A 23,578-nucleotide genomic window follows, 5' to 3' on the forward strand; every position below is an offset into this window, starting at 1 on the left:
ACATTCTCAGGTAAAGTCAAATATGCTTGCATGTTAATTCCTTCTTTAAAAATCCAGGACTAGGGCGCCTGGGTGGCTCAGTGGGTTAAGCCACTGCCTTCGGCTCAGGTCATGATCTCGGGGTCCTGGGATAGAGTCCCGCATCGGGCTCTCTGCTCGGCAGGGAGCCTGCTTCCCTCTCTCTCTCTCTGCCTGCCTCTCCATCTACTTGTGATCTCTCTCTGTCAAAAAAAAAAAAAAAAAATCCAGGACTAGCTGGATAATTATACTATATTTAACCACAGACTGGGAAGTGAGTCAACAATTTTTTCAGTGTTAGCACTTGAATAGGATTAAGTCTGTGAATGAAAAAGAAATTGCATCAGCAATTCTAGCAGAAACAATGAAGCCGGAGGACAGAGGCCAGAGGCCAGACTTTTCCTTTCTCAGAAGTCAGACAGCACTGGCATGGACCTCCCTGAGATCTGGTGATCCGTGGCTCTGGATTACTTTAAACAACTTGACAAGTCCTATAACTGTTCTGGTCATTCCTGACGGTAATTTTGGTCATTAGCAATAATCACCCTACGAAGGAACTTCCACTACCACTTCTTCTGTTCTGACAGGATATACTCTGCAAGGTCGGAAATCAGTTTCCACAGCTCCAGAAGATTGCTGCCAGACACGTTTTTAAAAATAAATATGGGGGAGAGAGAGCTGGGGATTGCTTTAACCGTTCAAAAATTTACTGAAGGGGGCGCCTGGGTGGCTCAGTCCTTGAGCATCTGCCCTTGGCTCAAGTCATGATCCCCAGGTCCTGGGATGAGCCCCACATCAGGCTCCCTGCTCAGCGGGAAGCCTGCTTCTCCTTCTCTCACTCCCCCTGCTAGTGTTCCCTTTCTTTATTTATTTATCAAATAAATAAATAAAATCTTAAAAAAAAAATTGGCGGAAGGACTACCATGTACCAGGTATTGCACACAGAGAGGCAACGAAGTGTAACAGACATGTAATCCAAATACAATATTAATACTTTCCTGCTCAAAAACTTTAAATATTAAACAAGTTCACGTTTTTAGTCTCCTTCCTCCATCTACCATTTCCTTTGGTCGGTGATGTTGTGTTAGTCTGTGGTTATCAGATTATGGGCCTAAAACGTGGGGGTGAGGTTGGGTGTAGGGGTGTCACTATCGTACAGCCTTTAGTTTGTTCCACCTCATTTTTTTCTTGGTCTTGAAGGAACTGGGAAAGGCGACCTTCATTATGTTGTTGTTCTGCGACTAACAAACAAAATGAACACAATCAAATAGAAGATATGAAAATACTTTCTAAAACTGTAGTGTAAGGCAATAGTGAACCAAAAACTTACTATTTACAAATATGAAACATAAATTGTCAGCCTTAGGCTCTCTATGATATAACTAACCAATTTTAATCAGGCAAAACCAGTTTTCAACAAAGATGACCTATAAGGGCATCAGAGCCAAATGTCTTTTTTTGAAATGAGCAGTAACTAAATATCCTTTACTCACCACTAAAATTTTCTATTGTGTCCTCTGACCCCAGAGCAGCACAAAACTATATTCTCAAAGTAATGACACTGAACCGTTATTTATAAAGCATACTCTCCCATTTCTTACTTCTCATTTTCCAGGAAGAACAATGGGCTATGATGAGTTATTCCTTTGTATCTGCAGAATCTTGAGAAATGTTTTCATGCAAAAATTCCTAATCCCCAGGGAACCACTTCAACTAATGTTCAAGTTACTTGAGCATTCGGAATTTGACTTTGACTCCTGATACCCAAAAGGGGCCACTTGTTCCTTTCTACCTCAGCGGCACCATGGCCTGGTAGCTATTCCAAAAACTCTGCTTATAACCTTGTGCTAAATCGATTTCCATTAAACTGTTAGCGGCAAAGAAGGGCAGGCTGCTCGCAGAATCACCCAGAGCACAGGCACACCTCATTTAATTGCACTTTGCTTTATTGTGCTGTATAGGTGGTGCACTTCTTACAGATTGAAGGTTTTTGTGGCAACCCTGCACCAAGCAAGTCTACGGGTATAAAATATTCTTATGTGAATCAGCAATTCAAAATGCTCTAGATCCAGCAATACTAGCAAAGTCTGAAATGGAAGTTCCCCAAATTCACTGTGATCTTTGATATTCAGAATGCTTGGATTCTTTACAATAGTATTTTTCAAGGTGACTAAATATTTTTTATATTCTATAGGGAAATGTCACTCATGAACCATCAGTTGAATATTTGCTTTTTTCTAGCCAAATAAAACACCTATTTTAAAAGGCTGTTGGTATCTGGCTAGCTATCCAAAATCGGTTTAATCATTTCATATATTATCTAGACAAGAAAGCAATTTTGTAACCAGAAATAGATAAAGCATTAAACAAACCACCTCTCAGACTCCCAAAGGGCTCTAGGGCTTAAAAATAAGCACAGTCATGGAAAATGTTACTTTTTATGGAAAAGTTTTAATTTATTTTGTAAAAAGTAATGCTTTGAGGATATTTACTCTACCTTTCAAAGTAATGCAAGTACAATGATAAGCACAGAGTAAAAAGTACCCTGCTTTATGAACTTATTTTTAATACACTGAAGGCATACTGCTTACTGAAGGTAGAAATGTGGGATCCAATTATAAAACTTAAATGTAAGAGCAGACACATACAACTGAATAGTTGTGAAAAAATAGAGGATTAATCAAAATATTCTGTTTAAAAATATTAAGTTCAAGGTAAGTGGGAATTTTATGCATAAAAACCATATTGTATAATCAGAATGACTCCTCATTGGTCATTCCTGAGAAACAAGTAGTAACTTTAGTTAAAAGTTAATGCTTAACTTCCTTTTCAAAGTACTTTCAGAATTTCACTGTTCAAATTAAAATAAAATATATTTAACAATTTATTCTGAAGACATGTTACATAGTTCTCATCCAAAGACATCTTATGATGTATAAATAAATCTGCTAGCAAAAATGGGTAAGAAAAAAAAAACAATCTAGGAAAAGAAAATAGTTCAATTGAGTCAGAGTCAAAGTGTGACCTTAAATTACTATTTCCCCCTCTCGTCATTTCTTTTCATGAAGCCTTCTGAGACTGAAAGAAACCTGCAGGGAGCTCACCTGGGTCTGAATTTTCTCTCACATCTCTTGGCTGTGACACAGCACAGGGAAACACTAATGTCCCCCTATTTTACCAGACGGGAATATCTAACCCCATTCGGCCCTGGGCAGCAATGAGTAACATTACAAAAGTGCCTAAAATCTATAATTATTCAGCAACAAAGTGCACTTCTGTAGTGATGATTTTACTGTACTGCTCCGTTGCCTTAAGACCAATGAACCATCAAAAAAAAAAAAAAAAAATCAAAAACCTGAAATTCAAACCGTCAGTAGACAACCATTTCCAAGTTGAGACAAGATAGGCCCAACCACTTAAAGTCTCCCTCTTCCATGCCTACTTGACACATTCGTTTTTCCCGTAATGATCCTAAAGAGAAACCCGGGTTTCCAGCCCTCCTGCACCACGAAACAGCGCCACGGCAGAGCCGCGCACGCTCGGACACTCCGGGAGGTGACGGGCCGCTTCCGTCAATCAGCCTGGCCCCGCCCATTTTCAGTCTGCGCGTGCGCGCCGGGGGCTTCCGGGGCCGGCGCGGGCTTCTCCGCGGGCTTCTCCGCGGGCCTGGCTTCTGCGGCGGCGGGCGGGGGCGGCCCGGCGGCGCGCAGTGGAGTCCGCCTCAGTTTGATCACGCGGGGCGGGGTGGCCTTCTGGTCGGAGAGCAGGACCTTGGGGGGAGGCGGGTGCGCGGCTCCGTTCTCCGCGCTCCAGGCCCCACGAGGAGCCTGGGGCTGCCCCGGCAGCGCAGCGCCCGCCCGGGACGGGGACGGAGCGTTCGGCGGCGCCGAGCGCGGCGCTGCCTTCCCGCCTGCAGACTGGGGGGCGGCGGCCGGGGACACCCGCACCGACGCCGAGTTCTTGACTTTAATTTGGGTGCTGGTGGAAGGGCCCAGGAATCTGACCGGCTTGGGACCGGCCTTACAGTTCACACCTTCGTCTTCCTCGTCACTGCACGCCGTCAGCCGCCTGTGAACACAGAAGCATGTCCTGGTCAGCGTCTACAGGGCTGGGTGACCCGGGGACGCGTCTCCGAAGTTCTGCCTTCAGGGCCAAAATCGTTTTCCTCAAGAATTGGAGTCAAGAGGTTCGGAGGCATCAGCCTGCCTCATCTCCTCCCCCTCCAAGGTCAACACATAAACCACCAAGCTTACATGAGATTGTATCTACTCGAAAACACGCTCTTTAAAATCACCATAATGTTAATAAGAAGGACAACTTGAAATTTACTATGTTACACTAAAATTACATCACTTGGTTCCTAAGAATCCTCAAGCGGTCCGGAGGATTACCAGGATGATCCCAAGTTGTTCTGTTTCCCCAGAACAACAGTTTTTTAAGAGAGTTACTGAGGAAGTTGACTTTCACAGTCCAATAAACTCCTTAGAAATGCTACTGCATATTTTACTCTCCTCTTGAAACTTTACACTCTAACAAAGTTCCTGAGGTCTAAAAGCAACTGTTGAACTTTGTTAACCGTACAACTTTGTTGTATCCGTATTTCCCAGTAATTCTGTAATGCAACCTTTGGCATCCAGTAAAATTAGCATTTTTTGAAATGCATTTGGGGAGCTGCTAGAATGATCAAAGCCTTGGTACACTTGGATGCTTTTTGAATTTGAGAGGTACTGGACAAACCTTCAGAGATACCTGAATTGAGTCTGCCATTCATTATAAAAAGTCTGAAGGCAGAGCAGTGTTTTATTTAATTTTTTAAAAATTCTATTTATTTAAACAAAACAACCCACCCTAGTTTACCCATTTCTTTCCTCCCCAAGCCCTTGCCTTTGGCAACCACTGATCTTTGTATCCATCAGCTTAGAATTAATTGGTGGGGGGAGGGTCCACATATTAGATCACACAGTATTTTCTTTGACTTATTTCACTTACTGCCCTCAAGGTCCATCATGTTGTCACAAATGGCAAGATTTCATTCTTTTTTATGGGTGAATAATATCCCACTGTATGTGTGTGTAACACTTACATACACACACACCACATCTTTCTCCAGCCATCAATTGACATTTGGGTTTTTCCATGTTGTAAACAATATTGCAATGAACAAAGGGATGCATGTATCTTTTCAAGTTACTCTTTGCATTTTCTTCTGATAAATACCCAGAAGTGAAATTGCTGGATCATATGGTAGTTCTACCTTTAATTTTTTGAAGAACCTCCATACTATTTTCCATAGTGGCTGCACCAGTTTACATGCCCACCGTCAGTGCACAAGGGGTCCCTTCTCTCCACATCCGTGCCAACATTTGTTATCGCCTTCTTTTGGGTAATAGCCATCCTAACAGATCTGAGGTGGTATCTCATTGTGGTTTTGATTTGCATTTCCCTGATGATTACTGATGTGGAGCATCTTTTCATGTACCTCTCAGCAATCTGTATGTCTTCTTTGGAAAAATATCTATTCAGATTTTCTGCTCATTTTTTAATCTTTTTTTTTTTTTTTTTTTTTTTTTTTTTTTGCTATTGAGTTGTATGAGTTCCTTATAGATCTATGATTTGCAAATATTTCTCCCATTCAGCAGATAGTCTTTTGATTTTGATAGTTTCCTTTGCTGTGCAGAAGTTTTTTAGTTTGATATAGTCCCACTTGTTTACTTTTACCTTTGTTATTTTTGCTTTTGGTGTCAGATATAAAAAAAATCATTCCCCAGGTCTGTGTCAAGTTACTTACTACCTCTGTTTTTCTTCTAAGAGTTTAATGACTTCATATCTTATGTTCAAGTCTTTAATCTATTTGAGTTAATTTTTGTGTATGGTGCAAGATAGTGATCCAGTTTCATTCTTTTGCATGTGGATGTCCAATGTTCCCAACACCATGTACTAAAGAGACTGTTCTTTATAGGTATCTTTATTTCTGGGCTTTCTATTCTGTTCCTCTGATCTATGTGTCTGGTTTTATGCCAGTACCATACTGTTTTAATTAGTATAGTTCTGTAATATACAGTAGTCTGCCCTTTCTGCCCTTTCTGCAGTTTAAATTACCCACAGTCAACCACGGTATGGAAGCAGATGATCCTCCTTCTGACTACAATCAGAATGTCAGTAGTAGCCTAACACCATGTCACAATGTCATTCATACTATGACTACTCGCCTAACGCTATGTCTGTGTCCCTCACGTCATCTCATCAATACGCATTTTATCATCTCACACCATCACCAGAAGGGTGATGTACAGTAAGATATTTAAAGAGACCCCATTCAGATAACATTTATTACAGTATCTTGTTATAACTGTTGAATTTTTTAGCTATTATTATTAATCCTGTGCCTAATTTATAAACTAAACTTTATCACAGGTATGTACATATAGGAAAAAACATAGTACATATACAGTTCAGTACTACCCGTGGTTTCAGGCATCTACTGGGGGTCTTGGATCATATCCCCTGTGGAAAAGGGGGGGAGGGGAGGACTATGTTAATTTGAAATCAGGGACCATGAGGTTTCCAGCTTTGTCAAATCTTCTTTCTCAGGATTGCTTTGGCTATTCGGTATGTTTTGTGGTTCCATACAAATCTGAGGACTGTTTGTTCTATTTCCATAAAAAAAAAAAAGCCATTGGAATTTTGATAGGGATTGCACTGAATCTGTAGATTGCTTTGGGTAGTATGGACATTTTTACGGTATTCTTCCAATCCATGAGAACAGAATATCTTTCCATTTATTTATGCTTTCTTCAGTTTCTTTCATTTCTTTAATATCTTATAGATTTCAATAAACAGGTCTTTCACCTCCTTGGTTAAATTTATTTCTAGATATTTTATTCTTTTTGGTGCAATTGCATATGGGATTTTTTTCTTAATGAATCTTTCTGATAATTCATCATTAGTGTATAGAAATAAAGATTTTTGTGTATTAATTTTGTAACCTGCAAATTTACTGAATTTTTTTGTTTTCTCTAATTGTACTGATGGTTTTAACGTTTTCTATGTATAATATGCCAACTCCAAATAGTGCAGTTTTACTTCTTCCTTTCTAATTTGGATGCCCTTTATTTCTTTTTCTTGCCTAGATGCTCTGGCTAGGACTTCCAGTACCATGTTGAATAAAAGTGGCAAGAGTGGGCATCCTTGTCTTATTCCTGACCTTAAAGGAAAAGCTCTCAGCCTTTCACCATTGATTATGTTGCTAGCTGTGGCCTTGTCATATACGGCCTTTATTATGTTGATGTACAGTCCCTCTATTCCCACTTTGTTGTTTTTATCATAAACTGTTGTTGAATTTTGTCAAGTGCTTTTTCTGTATCTATTGAGATGATCACGTGATTTTTGATATGATATCAAAACCTAATGAGACATTTGTTTCAGTTCACAATAGTGATGTTGTAAAATCTTGAATTTACCTCCTCCCATGGATACACTGAGTTTACATCTATATACAGAACAATTTCCCCTTAAAAAATAAAATCCTAAAGAATAGCTGAGTGACAACTACACATTATTAGTAGAAGAAAGGAAATAAAGATTAGAGCAGAAGTAAATGAAATAGAGACTATAAAGACAATAGAAAAGATCAATGAAACTAAGAGCTGGTTCTTTAAAAAGATGAACAAAATTGACCAACTTTTAGCTAGACTCACCAAGAAAAAAGAGAAAGGACTCAAATAAATAAAATCAGAAATGAGCAGATATTACAACTGATACCATGGAGATACAAAGGATCATAAGAACTTCCTATGAATAATTACATACCCCAAAATTGGACAACCTAGAAGAGATAGATAAATTCCTAAGTGATTAAGAGGTACAAGCTTCTAGTTATAAATAAGTCATGGGGATGAAAAGTATAGCCTAAGGGAATACTGTCAATAATATTATATAATATTGTATGGTGACAGATGGTAAAGAGACTTAGCATGGTGAGCAATGCATAATGCATAGAATTGTTGATTCACTATTTTACACCTGAAACTAATATAACATTGTATGTCAACTATACTACAGTATTTTTTTAAAAAGGAAATAAGTAAATAAATAAATTTTTTAAAATTCCTAGAAACATACAACCTACCAAGACTGACTTATGATGAAATTGACAATATGAACAGACCAACTACTAGTAAAGAGATTGAATTAGTAATCAAAAAGCAACCAGGGCACCTGGCTGGCTCAGTCAGTGGAGCATGTGACTCCTGATCTTGGGGACATGAGTTCAAGCCCCACATAGGGCCTGGAGCTTATTTAAAAACAAAAACAAAACAAAACAAAAATACTCCCAACAAACAAAAGTCCAGGACCAGATGGTTTCACTGGTAAATTCTACCAAACATTTGAAGATTTAATACCAATCCTTCTCAAACGTTTCCAAATAACAGAAGATGAGGGAACTCTCCCAAATTCTTCTTATGAAGCAAGGAGAACCCTGATACAAAAACCAGACAAGAATGCCACAAGAAAAGAAAACTACAGGCCAATATCCCTGGTGAACATAAATGCAATAATACTCAACAAAATATTAGCAAACCATATTCAACAATACATTAAAAGGATCGTTCACCAAGACAAGCAGGATTTATTCCAGGAACGCGAGGATGGTTCAACATCTGTAAGCCAGTCAATGCGATATACCACATTACCAAAATGTAGGAATAATCAGAGGGAATATTGTCTGAAATGACCTTAAAACTGTGAAACAACCACCGTCGAAACCCTGCCTGTTCCTTCTACTGTTTGCATCAGTTTCATTGCACGAAGATCGTCTCCTGAACAGGAAGTATAATGGCCATTCCCCTAGCCTTCTCCCTCTTATCAGCACTGGTGTGTTGTCAGAGGCAAATAAATGAATTTTGATCCTGGAAATTGGATCATAATGGCACGGTGATCTGAACACTGACATGTAGTAGAGAATACAAACATATTCAACCCTAAAACTACTAAACATAACTAAATTTTGTTAAGTGCATCAAGTCATTCTTTGGGACCTCACAGTTGCTTCTAAGTCATCAATATCATTACCTTATCCATGAATCAAAAACCATGCTTAATAAGCCAGAGATAAGACAAACAGAGGAGAATCTCCATAAAACCACTCCTGCTTGTTTTTTTCTGTCCACAACTTCCACTAGATTCTTGACCACGTTTTCTCAACCTTAGCATTATTGCCATTTATGGCTGAATAAATCTTGGTTGTTGGTGCTGCCCAGTGCGTTCTGAGCTGTTTAGCAGTGTCCCTGGCCTCACTTACTAGGTCTCAGTAGCATCTCCCACCCCACTGTGTCTCTGAATATTGCCGAATACGCCCTATGGGACAAAAGTGCCTCTCTTTGAGAACCACTGTTCTAGACCCAAACAATACTTGCTAACTGTAAGCCCAAAAAGAAAAATAAACAATAATAAAAGGAGAGTCTTTAAGAAAAAAGATCGTTTAACAAGAGACAATGAACTACTAAAAACTGAATAAACTTCTCTGCATTTCTGTGGAAGATACAAAGAGTAAGAAGAAAAAAGAAAACAATCAGAGATCCTACAGGGGCACTGAATCAAATTCTAGAACAGATGACTAAGAAATCAGAACATCTGAAAACCATGAATAATACCCAGTGAAAAATATGATTTTAAATGTATTTAAAGGGGCGCCTGGGTGGCTCAGTGGGTTAAGCCGTTGCTTCGGCTCAGGTCATGATCTCAGGGTCCTGGGATCGAGTCCGACATCGGGCTCTCTGCTCAGCAGCAGGGGGCCTGCTTCCCTTCCTCTCTCTCTCTGCCTGCCTCTCTGCCTACTAGTGATTTCTCTCTGTTAAATAAATAAAATCTTTAAAAAACAAAAATAAATAAATAAAAAAATAAATAAATAAATGTATTTAAAGTGAAAGGCAGAGATGTGGAGTGAAGTTAATGCTAATAATTTCATAGAATTGTAAGAAATACCATTACATTGGGTGCCTGGGTGGCTCAATGGGTTAAAGCCTCTGCCTTCAGCTCAGGTCATGATCTCAGGGTCCTAGGATCGAGTCCCGCATCGGGCTCTCTGCTCAGCAGGGAGCCTGCTTCCTCCTCTCTCTCTCTGCCTGCCTCTCTGCCTACTAGTGATCTCTCTGTCAAATAAATAAAATCTTTAAAAAAAAAAAAAGAAAGAAATACTATTAAATTAAAATGCTATTTGTGGTAACAGGAAGGAGAAAGGAATTTAGAGTTAGTCAGAAGATTTCAAATATTAAGTCTAATAAATAAGTTTTTGACTACTGCCAATAAAGCCTAGGATTTCACTTTTATAGCGAAAAATACCACAGCATTCTTACTGTATCCACCAGTATTCTTAAAAGCACACTCTCCCAAAAAGGGCATACTGTAAGTCAGTGTTAGAGAATTATTTCCAATGTTTAGATAGTTTTGATAATTTTGAATTTATGATGATTTATATTTTGATGGTAAGGCAAAGCACTTAGCTCGGTGATTAGTAAGTTTGATAAGGTCAAGAACCATTATTCGTTTCCCCAGTAAAAGCAGTAAAAATACAGGTTCAAATTCATAAAGTGAAAAACAGTATCAAGAGAGCACAGATAACCTCTTTCGAATGGGGGCCATGTGACGGAGGCTTCCAAGCAAGGGCCGCTCTTCCAGAGTCCAACATTCTATGAGCTCATGAGGCACCCGCCAGTAGCTAACACCTGGAAAACAAAAAGGCATAATTAAGAGAGCCATTGTTCCCTGCAAAAGGTTCAGCAGCACAGTTTTGTGTAAGACTAGGCAGAAAGAGTTTGAAATTCAGGCCTCTCGTCTGAAGAAGGTAGGTGTACACCGGAAGTGTCCCCGAGAAGAGCCAAGGCAACAGCAGCCCAGCTCAGGTCTAGGGATGGCCGGCCACCAGCCCCAGCTCTGCCAGTGATGTTCTGCAGGTGGTCATACGGGTCCTGCACAGGAGGGTGTGCGCTGTTAAAGGCGCGGGCTCTGGGGCCAAGACCGCCTTGGTCTCAATGCCACGTCTGTCACTCACTGACCATGCGACCTTGGGAAAGTTACTTAACTTTTCTGTGCCTAAATTTTCTCATCTGTGAAATGACAACAATGGCACATACTTCATAGTTTGGTTGTGATGATTAAATGAGTAAATAAATGCAAAATGCTTAGTATATGTACTGGCACCTGAACACTTAAGGGACATTAGGTGCCTTTATTTTATAAATCATAGCATTGAAGTCATGTAAAGATTGGACAGTGAGGGTTCTAACTGCCACCGTATCTACCTCATTGGGTTGCAGTAATCATCAAATCAGGTATATTTTGTGAACCACTCTATAAGAGGCAACCACTATAAAAATATGAGCTATCACTACCTTACAAGCAGCTTTTCAAACAAGAATAATCGGAGTTAATGTGTTGGGTCAAGACTGTGGTCAAATTTTAATTTTTCTTTTTTTTTTTTTTTTAAAGATTTTATCTATTTATTTGACAGAGAGAGAGATCACAAATAGGCAGAGAGACAGACAGAGGGAGAGATGAGGAGAAGCAGGCTCCCCGCTGAGCAGAGAGCCCAACGCGGGACTCGATCCCAGGCCCCTGGGATCATGACCCGAGCCGAAGGCAGAGGCTCAACCCACGAAGCCACCCAGGCGCCCCAAATTTTAATTTTTCAATCTGGTTAGGTTTCTGAATGCAAGTTGGAAATGTATTTTTATGAACCTCAAAAACATTATGCTGAGTGAAAAAAGACAAACACAAAAGGTCACATAGTGTACGATCTCAATTACAGGAAATATCCAGAATAGGCAAATGCACTGACACAGAAAACAGACCGGTGGTGGCCAGAGGCTGAAGACAGAAGAGAATGGGGAGGAACTGCTTACAGGTACTGCCTTTCCTTTTGGGGTGATGAAAATGATTTGCAACTAGATGGAGATGGTGGTCATACAACATTGTAGACATAGTAAATGCCACTGAAGTATATGCTTTGATTTTATGTTATGTGAATTTCACCTCAATTTTTAAAAAAGAATCACCAAAGAAATATAAAGATGCATTTTAAAAAGACTTTAAAAATGACATTAGAGAAAAAGTGATTGACTTTTCTTTTTTTTTTTTACTTTTCTTTTTTAAAGTAATTTTGAAGTCCCAGGAATGGATATGATGTCCTGGTTTTTTTTGTTTGTTTTTTCAAAGATTTGTTTATGAGAGCAAGAGAGGGAGAGCATGAGCAGGAGGGGCAGAGAGAGGGGCAGAAAGAGAATCGCAAGCAGATTCCACACGAAGTACGGAGCCCAGTGTGGGGCTCGATCCCATGACCCCTCCCTGAGCCCAAACTGACAGTCCGAGGCTCAACTGACTGTGCCACCCAGGCACCCCTGGTGTCTTGTTTTTTTAATCATTAAAGATTTAGCAATACATATTAACCAATTTAGCAAGTTGGGCATATAAATTATTATATATAATAGATATATCCAGTATTCACAGAAGCCTATGGACCTCATTTTAAGACAATTTAATTTTCTGGAACTGCTTCATCATGCTCCCAAACCTACTTACACTACAAAAATATTCCCAAATCTCATCCATTAAGACTTTTTTAAAGTCGGGTTTATTGAGATATAATTTATATAAAAATAAAATTCACCCTTTTAAAATACTTGGTTCAGTGAGTTTTGACAAATGTATAGTTTTGTTATGTTTTTTTGGTTTGTTTGTTTTTAAAGATTTTATTTATTTATTTGACAGACAGAGATCACAAGTAGGCAGAGAGGCAGGCGGTGGGTGGGGGAGAAGCAGGCTCCCCACCGAGCAGAGAGCAGATACGGGGCTCGATCCTACGACCCTGAGATCAGGACCTGAGCCAAAGGCAGTGGCTTAACCCACTGAGACACCCAGGCGCCCCGACAAATGTATAGTCTTGGAAACAAAGCTACAGTGAAGACATAGTACATTCCTGTTACCCCCAAAATCTCCCTTGTACCCCTCTGCAACCAGTGCCTCCTCCCACCATTCCCTAATGTTACCTCTTCACGGGCAGCACATAAATGGCTAGCTTCTTTAGCATGATGCTTTCAAGATTCATCCATGTTGCTATACACATTAATGATCATTTCTTTTTATTGCTTATATTCCATTATATGGATATACCACAATGTAAAAAATTTTATTTTTTTTCCTCCCTATAGAGTAATTCACTTCCTTTGTACAGAATTTGGGTTATATAGAAAAGTATATATTTAAAAATAATCAAGATCACTTCTAATCCTGAAACTAGAAAACATGGTTCATGATACTTCGATGAATCTGATTCCAGTCTTTTTCTTATTCATATGATAGGCACATAATTGTTCCTCAACTTAAGCCTAAGTGTCTCAAAGTCAATTGAATCCAAAATAAAAAGCTTAAAGAGAATAGCACTTTTTTTCTATCTGCTTGAGGGGTATGATTTAGGAAAAATAAATAAAGGAGGGAAAGTGAGGGGGACAAAGTCGAGGAAAGGAAGGAGGGTTGGTACTAGCAACCCACCCAGAAGGAGAACAGGTGGGGGGAGAGTTTTTAAAAGCCTCCTCTGCCTTTCCTTTTATTCCATCTTATGTGACTTGCAATGTCTGTCTCTACCAGCTTTTAAGATCATTTGAGGACCAAGATGTGTTTTATTTATCTGTGGACCCAACTTTAGGGCTTCTTACAGGGTTTGCACCTAAGAGACATTCAATACATACTTGTTAATTAAGAAAAAAGCTTAGACATAGAACAGTTAATGCTCTGTGATCCTTACAAGTGGCGGGGCCTCCCTGAGACTCGGTTTTCTCATCAGTACAATGGTAAACAGCATCCAGAATTGTTTTAAGACTAAGAGGTACTGAATGTAAACCACTTATCACACCAGATACTAAACAGCATTATTATTATTATCAAATGATATGAGCGATTGGTAAAAATGGTCAAATTTCAAAGTGTGTATTTAAAGATGATTGTTTCTTAAGTGTTCTTCAGATATCTTCTATGGTATTATTTTCATTTTCTTCTTTTTTAACTTTTCCTTTTTTTTTTTTTAAGATTTTACTTTTAAGTAATCTCTACACCCAACCTGGGGCTGGAACTCACAAGCCCAAGATCAGGAGTTGCACACTCCACTGACTGAGCCAGCCAGGCAACCCTCCTTTTTTCTTTTGATTGTATATTGCATGCTTAATTTAAATGTACACTTCCTGGGAACAAAGCTAGGTGCATAGTAGGTGCTAAATAAACTGTTGTTTAATTGAACTAAATAAGCATAACTAACAGATGCTGAAATTATAAACTATTTTTTAGGTTACTGGATTATAAACAATTAGTAATATCTAGCTATTCGGGAATCTAAGGGTTTTTTTTTTTTTTTTAAGATTTACTTATTCTAGGGCGCCTGCGTGGCTCAGTGGGTTAAGCCTCTGCCTTCGGCTCAGGTCATGAACTCAGGGTCCTAGGATCGAGTCCCACATCGGGCTCTCTGCTCAGCAGGGAGCCTGCTTCCTCCCCCCTCTCTCTCTCTGCCTGACTGTCTGCCTACTTGTGATCTCTCTCTGTCAAATAAATAAATAAATAAATAATTTAAAAAAAAAAAAAAGATTTGCTTATTTGAGAGAGAGAGAGAGCAGGGGGAAGGGCAAAGGGAAAGAGAGAGAGTGTCCCAAGCTGACTCTGTGCTAAACATGGAGCCCAACTAGAGGCTCCATCTCATGACCCTGAGATTGGGACCTGAGCTGAAACGAAGCGTCAGATGCTTAAACACCCGAGCCACCGAGGCACCCCAAGAGATCTCAAGATTTTTAAGTAAACTGCCTCAATCAATGATAATACGCGGCGACAAATACACAAAGACGTACTTGACCTACACAAAGAAACACTTTCTCAAAAAGAGAAATGCAGCATTTGAGCTTACTTTGTTTTTTGCCATGAAATAAAAGAACTGTACTATACCTTTTCCTTCCCAGGCATCAAAGGCATCCATCATTTTCTTCAGTTCAGCTACTGAATAATAGCTCCAAATGTACTGAACATTATTTCCCGCCTCTCTAGAAATATTGCAAAAGGTGATGAAAACATTCTACCTAAGTATGAATGTGTGTATGTATACACACACACACACACACACACACACACACACAACTAGATACTCACCAAGTACTTGTTAATTAAGGGGGAAAATATGTTGGTATTGAATAACATTTCTTCTGTGACCCTCCCTTAAGTATATAGATAATATATTATGTATTATATATTATGGGTATAATATGCTATATTCATGCTAACCCACATTTGATCTTTTCTGTGGTAAAGCACTTGTTAATTCCACAATATAGACTGTGCAGACAAATCAACAAATCTTTAAAAATAAGTTTTCTAAAAAATTACCTAACCCCAGGAAATTTTCAAAGATTTGCCTTTGACTAAAACTTGCATAGCATTATGCCAAGTGCTCACTTATCTTATATAAACATCCTGGAAAGAATTCAGAAAGTGATGACATATTTAATCACGTAATAAGCAAGTCATGGGGTCATTCATTAGTCACTAATACATAAGCCAATCTAGCCACCCAGAGAATTAAAAAAATAACAACAACAAAAAACAGGACTGCTAAGTGAACTGACCAATGTTAAGTAAATTTACAGAAAGAATATTAAGAGAATAACCCTTAAGAATTTGACATGTTTGAGTCATAGAATTTTAAGGCTGGGAGGGACCAGGGAAGTCCTTTGTTATTTCTCAGAACAGGTCACCAAGGCACAGGCCAGTCCTGGGTCACTCAGTGGGCCTGCTGACTTCTAAGCAGTGCTTCTGCTCCTGGACTACGTATGGTCCGGGGGGAGAGCGCCAGGCAAGCAGGTGGTTTTGCTTTTCTTTCTTTTCTTTTTTCTAAAGCCTCAGGGGATTGTGATGCCCACTACCAGTTGCGAGGCAATAGACTAGACCACTGTGCTTGTCTTGTGGCCTACACGCACATCGTGAAGCTGGTCTTGCCAGCCAGGGTTCACGCTGCGCACTGCCCAGTGTCGATCATGTCCTCTAGTCAACTACATACTCCATTCAGTAACACCTCTTACAAGACACCAAGACTTTATTTTGTTCCTTTTCCTATTTAAATTTGGACATACCTTTTAAAAATGCTTTTGCTGTGAATTCTTCCTCCTAGCTGCTTATCAATAGCATCTGTTCCGTCCGTTTTTGTGGAATATACACCGATGATTCTACTCTCACAGCTTGCACCAGAGGTGTTAAGATAGTGGAGAACCCAAACTGTTGGCTTATTGCAAACTAAACCATAGGAATCACAGAAGTCTGTTAGAGCCTGGAGCAAAAAATATATAAAAAATCTGAATTTAATTCTGGAGTAAAGTAAACATGAATGTGCTCTGTTTCATGTAAAGCTGCATTTTAGTTGGTCATACGGGAAATAAAAACATTATAAATTTCAGCCTAGTCTTTATGCCTTGAAAAAGCAAACTTGCAGGTGGCTCTGTGGCGCAATGGATAGCGCATTGGACTTCTAGTGAAAAAGCAAACTTGCTTTTGTTGAATTTGAGGTGAGCGTGGGGCAAATCACAAAAGGTACCACCAAAAACCCAAAGACCTTTTCCTCTACCGAATCCTTTCCCACAGAGAAAATGTATTTTCCTCCCCCCCCCTTTTAGCCTCACTACCAACATTATTTTTAATTTGAAAATCTTCGTATGACAAAAGACCTTTTTCTTTTCCCTTTATTCACCCAACTCCCCCACTGACTCGGTCTTCCTTTCACCGTCTACTGACTGAGCCTCATGGTTGCTGCTTATTTTTAACTCCAAGTCCAATCATGAATTAAGCAGATTAACTTATTCTCCACTGAAAGACAGGAATACATGAACCCCATGCAAACTGTAAGAACTCCTTTGGCACTTATCTACCAATTCATTCATTCACTTGAATATGAAGAAGCTGCTCATGTGGTGAGTGGCGTCTAAGGTCCTGGACACAGCGTCCCAACCCTCCTCGAATTTATAGCTAAGGTAAAAGACAGACAGTCAGCAAGCCATCAGCGCACGGTGTAAGTACGGCCAGGTGAGCCGATGTCACATGAGGGGACACAGAGCAGTAGGGCTTCGCCCATTGGAGTGGCAAGAGCTTTCCCAGGGAGAAACAGCATTGCTCCTCTGAGCGCTCTGAGGACTGGCACTTTTGTCTGCGTTGTCTAGTATCCCAAGTGCCTGGAATCCTGCCTGACACAAAGGAGATGTTTATATTTATGGACTCAAGTGAATGAAAATAAGACCCTCACATGTCTTACAGTTTCCTTGAATATTGCTATCTAACTGTATGTTGTATTTCTTTGTGTCCCAGGCAGTCCCTAGAGCAGGGCTCTATACACCTAAGACACTGGAGATAAGTATGTGTTGGCTGACATGGTGAATGTCCTTTTTGCATACAAATCAGAAATAAAAGACTATGGAGTTGAGACTTCGGAAGATGAATGTCAGCCCACCCCAACTTTCCAGTCAGGTGTTTTAGCCCCATTCTGCAGATGTGGCAAACAGCACCCAATAACTTCTAAGTAACTTCAGTAGCAGAACCCACGCAACCATGCACATTCCTGAAGGCGATCCAGAACCAAATCACCTTTCTCTTCATGCCTCACTCCTAATAACCGTACCGTCAGCTTACTCTCCTAAGCCGATGTCCAAATTAAACCAGTTGAGATCAGTTTTCACTATTATTAATTATCCAGGAAAAGTATTTTCCTTTTAGATCCCCCAAGGTGTTAAAAGTCAATATAATACTTATCTGTATGACCAAAACAGGTAATGGTGCTTTTCAAGTCACGTAAAGATCTTCAAAACGTGATTTAAAGGAGAAGCATCTTTAAAAAAAGACTTCCTGATCCCAACGTAAATTAATCAAAGTGATGTTTTAACTTAGTAACAAACTGCTACATTCACTAAATCAGGTAGGAGATCTTAGACAATCTTTTATTCATCATGACCATTCTTTTAAAAAGTCATTTCAGTAAATAAAATACCACTATACCGTTATATACTACAGTATTGCTATTAATTTACAAAGAACCTAAAGACCAGAATACTTTTAAAAAGCCATCAAAAGATATTAAATCTTTTTTCTCTCTGCCTACTTGAGATCTCTGTCTGTCAAATAAATAAATAAAATCTTTAAAAAAAAAAGATATTAAATCTTCAATGAGAGAGAAAAACTCCATAAACCCCTGAGTGGCAATAAAATACACTTTCCTAGACCACAGAATTTTGGTCTTAAAGAAATTAATAGGAGTGCCTGGGTGGTTCAGTGGGTTAAAGCCTCTGCCTTCGGCTCAGGTCACGATCCCAGGGTCCTGGGATCGAGCCCCGCATCAGGCTCTCTGCTCAGCGAGAAGTCGGCTTCCCTTCCTCTCTCTTTGCCTGCCTCTGCCTACTTATGATTTCTGTCAAATAAATAAATAAAATCTTAAAAAAAGTTAATAGTAATTAAGAAAAGTGTCTTCAAATGTTATAAAAAGTAAAACTTTCCCATGTTTGGCTTATGTGGCAACACAAGCTATGCAAAATAACACACATTGCTTTGTGTATAAAAATGTAAAAATATATACACATATATATTTTTTAAAACTTAAGAAAATGCCAAGACCTTTTTAAGTTCTATATTTGACCTTAAAGAATATGTCTCCATTTCATTGGCCAAGTGGTCAGACAGGCTGTACGGATAAGGGATGCCAAAGTAATCAGCCTCTTCCTGGAGAGCAACTCGGGTGTGCTCATCTGTGGGAATGTGAACTTCTCCATGAAGATAATCCAAAAGGTATTTAAATAGATGTCCATCACGGTCAATAACACAAGCCCCTAGAAAACATTCAGTTCAAAAATCATTGCATAGATACACATGATCATAGATAAAATTTCAACATATCTAACTAAAATCACTGAAGACCTCTAAAATAACTGAAGACCTCTACAATGAGAAACGTAGTAGCTATGGTTCAAATGGGGTTAGTCAGATTTGGTGATTCTCTGTATTTTCACCAACAGTACAGGAAAATGTATCCCAAGCTCCATTTGGGATTTTGGATGCAATGACCATATTCCTGCTGTGGCCCTCTAAAAGCCATAGAGACCCCAGACTGCTCCTGAGATGTAAACCTCAATGCTGCCCAGCCAGGAAGGACGTATGGAGCTCCTCCCTAATGAGGGTGTGCCCTTAACACGTCATGTTTGGCTCTAAGCCAGCTGCTAGGGTCACTGACATATAAACCCAGGGCTCCTGAGGCTATGCTGGCACTATTTTATGACAATTTAGCAAAGTTGATGGAAGGTTACTCAGTAATTCCTTTTCTCCCTTGAGTAGCTTAGAATAGAAGGGATTAAGAAGCTAAAACATGTTTGGCTCTAAGCCAGCTGCTAGGGTCACTGACATATAAACCCAGGGCTCCTGAGGCTATGCTGGCACTATTTTATGACAATTTAGCAAAGTTGATGGAAGGTTACTCAGTAATTCCTTTTCTCCCTTGAGTAGCTTAGAATAGAAGGGATTAAGAAGCTAAAACCTGGAGGGGGGAAAACCCACAACCCCTGCTTACCATCTTTTCACCTACAATCTTCCTACCCACGTAGCCATCGAGCCCTGGCCACCAGCCACTGGTGTTTCCCATTCATTCAACTGCCCTCCAGCTGACAAATCACTCTCCTAAGACCCAGAGTTACCAACAGTCCCCTGTGCTCAAGACTCCTCACTCCCTCTCTTCTGACACAAAAGCAAGAGTGGGTTCTCTGAGCCCCAGAACACCGAAGAAGGGCAAAATGCCTTACTCGTGTGGCCGAAGTTTCTCAACAACCAGTAGTAGGTTCAGTAAACACCAGAGAACTCCAAGCAGGGAGAGCAGCCCAGATCCCTATCCTTGTGCTTTACAGTCCCTTCTGGAACCCCAGTGTTCAGTCCTCCCCCTACTTGGTGACTGACATGTTCTCGTGTGTACATGTCAGCCCACACAAGGCTACGCAGCTAGAGGTGGCAAGTTTCATGCTAATTCAACACTACCACTGACTGCCCTGTGAACCGGGGGGATGGCTGCTTCTCCAGATAAATCGGTGTTTTAATCTGCAAAACACAGAGGGACGCCTCAACACCTTCATCCGTGGAGTTACACGGATGGAACAACATTCCAAATACAATCAATTCCCATAATGAGGTCACGGCTGGCCTTTACACGCATTCGTCTTCTTGTCAACTTGTAGTGACAGCGTCACAGACTCTGGAAACTCATATTTCATTCCTCCATGTATTTAATGAATCGCCATTCGGCCCTAATGGTCTCAATAATTAGTATACTGGTCGAATACATTCTATTGTAATTACGAAAACCAAAGGGAATTCAAACTAGACTATTTTAATGAATATTGATGACCATGCTTACAGACTTTAGGTATTTACCCGATTCATCTGTTTTTAGAGGAAAACGACCACTGAACATGGATGCCAGCATCGAGTCTTTAAAGCGGCACAAGGACTCACGTCTGGCTGTGTAAATACAGCCACCCACATTCAGTCGAAGAATATCTAACACCTTTTCTTCTGCCTTGTGACCTTCCATTGCTCCCAGCAACACCTGAATTTTTGCCTTCAAACAGCTTTCAGAAACTGCAAAGTAAGGGCGGTCCTGTTCCACCTCTGTGAAAACAAAGAACAACCACTGCTGACACGTCCTACAAGGCACTAAGTAGATAATGAAATAAACACATTTTAATGTGACTCAAATTCCTCAGCTCTGACAGTACTGAAGGGCTTTATATAATATTAAAGAAGTCCGAGATATGCTGGGAAGCTGGAAAACTTTGGCTCAGAGCATTTGCAAATGATAAACTGTCACCAACCAAATCATAGCTATTGAAATGACTGTGTAAAGAATTAAAATAATGCACTGAATGTTACATATAAAGCAAAGGTGAGGTTTGCTTATGTTCTCTGGTACTCACAGATTTTTTTTATGCTACAATACGCTACAGTAAGTCTGAGGGAGCTGTCTCGACCGCAGAGGGTCAGCATGTAACGTGGGATTAGGTTACGAGGCTCTACCACTTACTAGGGTGGGACAAATACTTATCTCCCTCTGCTGTTTCCTCATCTATAAAATGGACCCAGGGATGGTGCCCACCTCAAAGGACTATCAGAGAAAGGACCGACAGGACATATAAAAAGCTAAGATAAGCTGACAGAACATACAGGACAGTCTCTGGCTCAGAGCAAGTGCTTGGTAAGTGATAAATATTATCTATAATGATATAAATTTCATGATAAGGTGAATACTGAGGGATTGAGATTGGCTCTGGAGATTTAAGGAGACTTAAGAGCAGAAAGTACTAACAATGGTCATTGCAGTTCCCAGGTTAGGTCACTAAGGAACACATGTCATTTATCGACTGAAATCAGAGTTTTATGTATACCAGTAGCCAGACCGGTCCAGAAAGCAACAAATAACACCTCTAAATCACGAGGCTTCTCCAGCCAAAGGGGCTGAAGCTTTAGGGAAGTTTTAAGGATTGATTTGCTAATCCTCTCAGGAGATGGATGACCCCAGATGACTGCGGGGTTTCTACGGAACCAGAAACAACACGGTGATGAAAAAGCGTCTCCCGATATAACTGCACATTCCACAGCACCTGTAAAACGGCTGTCTAGAGGCTCAGTCCTGGCAACTCAGGTGTACTGCGAGCATCCTCTCCCAGATGCTCCAGTCCGGCCAGTCTCTAAGGCATCAGGGAAAGGAGACCACTGGTGTCTGATCAAAACACTGGGCGTCAAACATGGTCAGTAGACAGAAACTCTCACGGACCCACGGTCCAGCTTTCCAACGCCACTCATCAGTGTGACTTCTTTCGCTGCCTGGAAGTCGGAGGAGAACCGGGCCAAGATCCAAGCGGGAGAACCACGTGTGAAGCCTGGGAGGGAACCGGCTCTTGCCGCCCGGGCCACCAGCCCCCCGGAATCCATCTCTTCTTGAGAGCCCCAGGCAAACCACACCCCTTGCATACCTTCCCGCGCACCCCCAGTTAGAATCCACCCCCAGTTAGAATCCGTGCGAAGTCCACCAAATATACTTTGTACCTGCCTACACGTTTTATCTCACTTATTTAATCCCTAACTTGGGGGGAGGGGGGCATAAACCCTAGGAAGGCAGACTCTACAGCACTCTTAATAATTCCCATTTACTCAATGCGTAGGGGGTTTCAGTTACTGCAGGAGCCACGTGGCAGACATTATCTAATTCACAAAAGCCCCACTGGGTCGGAATTACTGTCCCTACGCACAGAGGAGGACCCCGGAGAAAGACCTAGAGGGAGGTGAGCAGGGTCCACACTAGGGCTCCGCCGCGGGTAAGGGGTGGGGTCGGCCCCAATCCGGGCCAGCAGGACCGGCTGCACCCCACACTGCCGACTTCAGCATCGGCTCATCCGCAAGGCCCTGACCCGGGCACTCCACTCTCTCGGCATCTGTCCATCTGCAGGCTTCGCTGTGACAGGAGGACCACGCAGCACCCTGAGCGCGAGGAGGTCAGAGCCGCCCCTGCCTCAGTCCGGTTCTCCCACGGCAGAGAACCACCCGTCACCATTTCGGGGCCAGTCACCGGCCCCGTCCTCAAATGCACCCGCTTAAACACTGGCTGTGTCGGAGGTGCCCTGCCCTCCGTGGAACTGCCCCCGAAGTGCGGCTCGCGGACCCCCTGCCTCAAAACAACTCAGAGACGCCTGCTGTCAATTCAGATTCCCGGGCCACAGCACAGAGTCGGGTTCAGAAAGTCTGAGGTGGGGGTCGCTGGGCCGCCCGCGGACCCCACTTTGAGAAACGCTGCTCGGGGGCTTCGCACTCCTCCCACGATGCGGGACGAGAGGGGGAGGGGCTGGGACACCAGAAAACCCCGCCAGGGTCTCCCCGCTGCCCGGGGGGGCCCGAATCGGCCCGAAGCCCGAGCCTGCAGCCCGGGTCGCCCGTGATATCGGCGCGATCCGGGCCCTTCCTCGGGGCGCCCCGCTGCCTCCCGGGCCCGCGGCCCACCCGGCGCCCAGGTCCTCTGCACGGGCGGGGCCGGGTAGGCGGCCTCCTCGACTGACCTGCGGCCCGCCCGGCCCTCCGCACGGACGCCGGACGCCGCGGGGCCCGACGCGGAAGTGAGGGCCTCCTCCGCGGCTCGGCAACTCGTGGAGCAGCGCGGCCCCAGCGGCGCCCCCGTGTGGCCCGGCCCGGCGGCGACTACACCCGGAAAGAGGGCGGCCCCGCCCCAGACACGCCCCGCCCCGCCCCTGGACTGGCCCCGCCCCTCAGGCCGCCTCAGCCCGCGGGCTCAGGTAGGGCGAGAGTGGGAGGTCTGGGTACCTGCAGGAAAAGGCAAGACCTGGCAGAGGAGCCGAGGAATGTCGCGTCTGTGCAGAGGCTGCTTTTACGCGAGAAGAAAAGAAGCAACACCGATGTTCTGGTTGTTCCTGGTCAGTTAAGTGGTAAGAGTTAGGAAGAGTTATGTCTTCTT

The 23,578-nt window shown here is 41.9% G+C and overlaps 1 protein-coding gene across 3 annotated transcripts; it reads right to left on the reverse strand.

Annotated features, from left to right (window-relative positions):
• Positions 1 to 1,950: 1,950 nt before the first annotated feature.
• On the reverse strand, positions 1,951 to 23,302 carry KCTD18 (potassium channel tetramerization domain containing 18). 3 transcript variants are annotated; one of them, XM_013045715.2, is made up of 8 exons: positions 23,166 to 23,302; positions 21,890 to 21,939; positions 20,491 to 20,727; positions 18,694 to 18,905; positions 16,176 to 16,369; positions 14,998 to 15,092; positions 10,640 to 10,742; positions 1,951 to 4,086 (listed from the first exon to the last, which is right to left on the reverse strand). In XM_013045715.2, the coding sequence occupies exons 3-8, from the start codon at positions 20,648 to 20,650 to the stop codon at positions 3,591 to 3,593; spliced, it is 1,260 nt and encodes a 419-aa protein (XP_012901169.1). In that variant the 5' UTR covers positions 20,651 to 20,727; positions 21,890 to 21,939; positions 23,166 to 23,302; the 3' UTR covers positions 1,951 to 3,590. The 3 variants fall into 3 exon arrangements, with proteins under 3 accessions (XP_012901169.1, XP_012901168.1, XP_004772248.1); XM_013045714.2 differs by having other exon boundaries at positions 21,717 to 21,939; XM_004772191.3 differs by lacking the exon at positions 21,890 to 21,939.
• Positions 23,303 to 23,578: the final 276 nt, after the last annotated feature.

Source organism: Mustela putorius, unplaced genomic scaffold, assembly GCF_011764305.1.
Source record: "Mustela putorius furo isolate JIRA1106 unplaced genomic scaffold, ASM1176430v1.1 tig00000275_pilon_pilon_pilon, whole genome shotgun sequence".
NCBI classification, from domain to species: Eukaryota; Metazoa; Chordata; class Mammalia; order Carnivora; family Mustelidae; genus Mustela; species Mustela putorius.